Source organism: Quercus suber, unplaced genomic scaffold (assembly GCF_002906115.3).
Source record: "Quercus suber isolate HL8 unplaced genomic scaffold, Cork oak 2.0 scaffold_210, whole genome shotgun sequence".
In the NCBI taxonomy this organism is placed as follows: Eukaryota; Viridiplantae; Streptophyta; class Magnoliopsida; order Fagales; family Fagaceae; genus Quercus; species Quercus suber.
Genome location: NW_027069668.1, coordinates 38,404 through 43,598, shown reverse-complemented (window position 1 = coordinate 43,598; position 5,195 = coordinate 38,404). Strand labels below are relative to the sequence as shown.

Sequence of the window (5,195 nt, the reverse complement as noted above, 5' to 3'; positions counted from 1 at the left end):
GCTACTAGCTACCCAAATTAACCAAATTCGGTTTAACACATTGCTTTTGAGAAGCGAATAGGACTGTTGACAAGCTGGCTAGGATAGGAGCTGCCTAAGAAAATCAGTTTAATCTTTTTAGTTGTCTGCCTGTGGATGTTGTCGACATTTTCTTAGCTGAGTTTAATGGTCTATATTTAAACGGGAAGTGTCCTAAGACTGTGTTTGTTCCTTAGTTTTCTTAATGCAACCCTCTTTTACCAAAAAATGAAAAAGAAAAAAAAAAAAGAAAGCTGAATTTTTCATGTCAATGTGTTGGGGTTCTTTTTGCTCTCTTGCCATGCACATAAGTTGAAATTATCATGTCATGTGAATTTATTGAGCTTTCTTGATGATTCATACAAAGTTCAAGAGTCAAACCCACTACTCGCCCACATAAGTAATGGGAAAGGCTAGTGACGCATCTTTCAATGCATATTGAAAAAATCTTAAGAATTTTCAAGCATGTTCTCATTGAAATCCTTAGGTAGTCTTCTCTTTGGCATTAATATGAGTTAGAAACACCTATTGAGCCTAAGGGTGGCTGGAGTTTTCAACTTGAGAGAGAGAGAGAGAGATATATATATATATATTCAATAATGCCCACTTGAAACTTTAAGAACCAAATGCGCTTTGAAACTTTAGGAACCAAATGGGTTTAAGGCAAACTTTAGGGAGCAACAATGAATTTTTGCCTGCGTATTAAAATTACCAAACCACTATTTTATACAAGAATTTTTTTTAAAAGGTCTAGATATTATACCGTTATTTATTTAATTGATATGCCATTTTTTAAAATTATTTATACTAATATAAATATTAATTTTGTTACCTCAAACGTGAGGCAACTTTGATTCTTATCGAATTATCTTAGGTTACTCTCCATCATCTTTCAATGAAGCCCTAATAAGTGAAAATAAGGGGGCGTTTGGTAATGTTGTTCTAGTAACGTTGTTTGTATTTTTTAAAAATATGTGTGGGTGAAAAAGTGAGTAGAAATACGTGTAATGTTGTTTAAACACTGAAAACCGTTGTTTAAAATACCTTGCCAAACACCTCCAAGTTGTTGGAAACATCCTGAGTGGGGAAGGGAAAGGGGTTGGTAGTGGAAGTTTGAGGAAGGTTGAGATTTGACTTTAATTTTCTACGTTTTTTATGGCTCTGCTCCAGAGAATATGGGAAAATTTCTCAATTTTTTTATTTATTTTTATTTTTTTGTAATTCATCCATCATCGTGTGGGGACACTATAATGTTTCTCTTTGTTGATTCTGATTGGTTGTATTTCCGCGGTTATGGTTTATTTATGCATAGTGGAGGTTTATTAATGTTAAGGAAAGACTCATTAAGGAGAATTTATATTGACTGAAACAGTGATAATCATCATTATATTGACTTTTTTTACCCATTTAATTTCGGCATAACCTTAGGTTATTGAAATTTATGAGAAATGTACATTTTACAACATTTTTACAACAAATTTTAAATGACAGGTTATTGTTTGTTGTTACAGGTGAGTAAAAAAATAATTTAAAGTTGTGAAATTGAACCAAATTAGACCAATAACCTTACCACCTATAATTTATTGTGAAAGTATTGTAAAAATGTTGTAGACATAACACTTCTCGAAATTTATATTAAGGTAAAAGAAAAAAAGGAAAATTTGTATGAGCGGTGTTTGGTACGATTATTTTTTTTTCCTTTTTCTCATTTTACCAAGGTAATAGATTAATAAATTCTCAAAAAAAAAAAAGTAATAGATTAATAATTTTTGTCTATAATTACAAATTTTCACCTATAAGGGCACGTTTGGTAGAGTATAACGGTAATTATATAAGAATAGGAATAAGTATTATAAGAAATAAAAAATGACATAATGTAATACTTATTATTATTTATTTGTTTTTATTTCTCAAAAAAAATTATTCAAGTGCTAAAAACGGGTGAACAGTAATTTGTAGTAATAAAAAATATTTTGCTGTAATGTTTTTAGTAATAAGTTTTCAATTTTTAGCAAAATAAATGGTATCCAAACGCACATAATATGTTTAGTCTCTAAGAGCACTCACAAAAGCTAAAATGGTTATCACCAAAACACAAAAAATGCTCTACATTAATGTATGTAAAGCCAAAACTTTTAGCTTCAAGCTTCTGTACGAAGCTACTTTTTGCTTTAGCTTCGCTAAAAGTTTAAAATACTTTTTTTTTTTTATTCTTTTTCTTTTCTCTTTCTGCCCGTTGCTCTCATTCTCTCACTCTCTCCTCTGATTAGCTCTCAAGACTCTAAAGCTCAGACACTCTCAAACCCTCGAACTCTCTCAAACTCACTCTCGAACTAATAGCAACAGTAGCATTGACATCATTGTATTCTCTCTCTCTCTCTCTCTCTCTCTCTCTCTCTCTCTCTCTCTCTCTCCTTTCAAAGAAAAAAAAAAAAAAAAAAAAAAACACAACCAAAAGCTTGTCTATCTCTCGCAATCTCTCTGTTTTTGGATATGGAGAATTTGGAAGTGAGGAGTTCACAATGCATCCGAGTCGTGATCAGTATCAGGCCTCTGATTACGTCCGAGCTTGGCTGTACGGATTGCATTTCAGTGCTTCATGGTGAACCTCTTCCTCAGGTACTTGATTTTTTTTTTTTAAATTAGTTTTAATTGAATTCGATGATATGTATATGATTGAGGTGCTAGAATTTTGAAATTTGGTGTTCAAAATTAGGTGCAAATTGGTTCACATTCCTTCACCTTCGATTATGTTTATGGTAGTACTGGCTTGCCTTGTTTTGCTTTGTATGATGATTGTGTTTCTCCTCTTGTTGATGCACTATTCCATGGAAATACCTACCTACATCTGGCAATATTCTTACTTTCACCATCTACTCGGCACATCCGGCTCCCTTTTCTGCTTGAGAATTCTGTAATTGCTATAAAGGGATCCGCGGTGACGGGTCCATTTGCTCGGCTTTCTCCTTCTGGTCAGTTCTCTCTTCCTTCCAATCTACTAAGGCAACTAAGCATTGTCTAGCCGTCCACTGGCTACCCCGTACCATAGCAATGCCCTGCTTTGTAGGAAATTTGACTTTTACGTGCAGGGTAAACAGAACAGCCTCCATTGCGTGAATCCATGGTCTTCCTAGTATCACCATGTATGGGGAGAATGAAGCAATTACTATAAACGTTACCACCACTTCCTTGCCTTCCATATTCATGAGTAGAGAGATTTTCCCCTCAGGAACCACTACTTTGCCGTTGAACTTGACCAAGGGTGTACTGTACCTCGAGAGGTCTTCGTTCTTCAGTACTAACCCCCTAAATAAGTCCGAATACATCACGTCGGTCCTGCTCCCCTGGTATTTCATTACCCTCTTTACTAAGAAATCACTTATCCTGGCTGTGACTACTAACGCATCGTCGTGTGGTTGTACCGTTCCTTCTAAATCATTATCATCAAAGGCGATGGTCTCCCGTGCAAGTTTTATATTCTTCCCGAACGGCTGCATATCCGAGCTACCATGCACTGATTCTACAGCCATTACTTCTTTCCCTTTCGTTGCGGTGAGGCCCTTTGGGGCAGCATGGATAACCTCGATTATGCCTAGAGGAGGCGGGAGGGAGTTCCCCCTGTTTAGAGCGCCTTGCCTCGTTCCTCGGTCTCCTGCGTTAACAAGCTGCCCGAGATGATCCCTCAACACTCGGCATTGCTCGGTAGTGTGGCCCTTGTCTTTGTGGTAAGTGCAATACAAGTTCTGATTCCTTCTAGATGGGTCACCACCCATCCTGTTTGATCACCTAAAGAACGGCTTATGCTTAATCTTGTCTACAATCTTGTGCATTGGTTCCTTAAATGTTACATTTACCTCCCCTACTTGCGTTTCGGGCTACTGAATCCTCAAATTCCCTTGGGTCCTAGCTAAAAAGCCATTCTGCCGAGGACGATTTATTATTGGCGCTTTACATTTGCTTTGTAGCTGATCATCTTCTAGCTGTTTATACTCTTCGATGCGCCTCATCAGCTGCCTCATGTCCTCGGGAGGCTTCTTACTCAGTGATTCCCTTAACCCAAAATCTTCAGGCAATCTCGTCCTAAAAGTACTCGCAACAATTTTTTCGTTCCCTTCATTGATCTCGTTGTAAAGCTCCCAGTACAAGCTAGCGTAACTTCGAAGGGTTTCCCCTACCTTCATTTTCATGGATAGCAATGCATTTACCAGTTGTGGTACCCGGCTACAAGTAACAAACCAGATTCTGAACTCCTGTATCAGCTCGACGAAGTTGTTGATGGAACCCTTCCGTAACCTATTAAACCATCTCAAAGCGATGGGGCCTAGGCTTGAGGGAAATACCTTGCACATTAGTGCGTCGTTACAAATATGCAAAGACATCATTTGAATATAGTGGTTGACGTACTCTACCGGGTTCGTCTTCCCATTGTAAGAATTGAACGGAGGGCATGTAAATCTGTCCAGCATAGGGGCACGCTCGATGTCAGCCAAAAACGGCAACCGAGTAGCTCTGCGTAGTGCATGGCTCATTGCATCCATGGCCGTATTGTGGGGCCGTCGTTCTTCCGAGGAGTTCGAACCTCGATCCACATATTCCAGCAAACGTGAATTTCTCGTTGTCGGCGGGATTCCCTTGAATGCGAACGGTCTCGGTGTTGGTGGGATCCAGACTGATTGGACCCCGTCCCATGTTGTTCTTCCCTGGTACGAGATCTTCTTTCTCAGTTGTCTCAGTCCATTCTGTGGTGCCTGTTCTCTGCTTCCAACTCCAAATCTCTCACCAGCTTGCGTAGCCGTTCAAGCTCTTCATCCCTTTTGTCAAATTGCCTGGGCCCTGAAGTGCTGGATATCGTTCATTGTGTTTGATATGACCCCTCTTCGAAGCCAAACCGTTCTTCCTCTCGCTCGTGATCCCTATCTTCGCGCCTCTTCTGCCTTCGTTCTCACTAGGAGGATCCCCGAGAAGATCCCATCGAGCCACTTTCAGCGTCACTTGCAGAACGTCTTCTAGACATCTTCTCGTGTGTGAGTCTCAGTTGAACCACTGCCTTGTAGGAGATCCCCACAGACGGCGCCAATTATGCACACCGAAAATGAGGCTAATGGGCTGGGTCTCGTTCAGCTTCACAACTTATTTGTATGGTGGGTTTAGATTTTCTACTTTGGGTCATTCTCGGC

General features: G+C 39.1%; 2 protein-coding genes across 2 annotated transcripts; both read right to left on the bottom strand.

Moving 5' to 3' along the window:
* Window positions 1-2,939: 2,939 nt before the first annotated feature.
* On the bottom strand, window positions 2,940-3,791 carry LOC112003156 (uncharacterized). The gene has a single exon (XM_024035337.2). It carries the CDS (start codon window positions 3,789-3,791, stop codon window positions 2,940-2,942), a length of 852 nt encoding a protein of 283 aa, XP_023891105.1.
* Window positions 3,792-3,893: 102 nt separating this feature from the next.
* Window positions 3,894-4,556, bottom strand: LOC112003158 (uncharacterized). Its single transcript, XM_024035338.1, has one exon. The coding sequence runs from the start codon at window positions 4,554-4,556 to the stop codon at window positions 3,894-3,896; it is 663 nt and encodes a 220-aa protein (XP_023891106.1).
* Between the last annotated feature and the right edge of the window lie 639 nt (window positions 4,557-5,195).

Coding starts and splice junctions, on each gene's coding strand:
- LOC112003158 (XM_024035338.1), bottom strand. CDS start 4,556: ATGGATGCAATGAGCCATGCACTACGCAGAGCTACTCGGTTGCCGTTT.
- LOC112003156 (XM_024035337.2), bottom strand. CDS start 3,791: ATGGGTGGTGACCCATCTAGAAGGAATCAGAACTTGTATTGCACTTAC.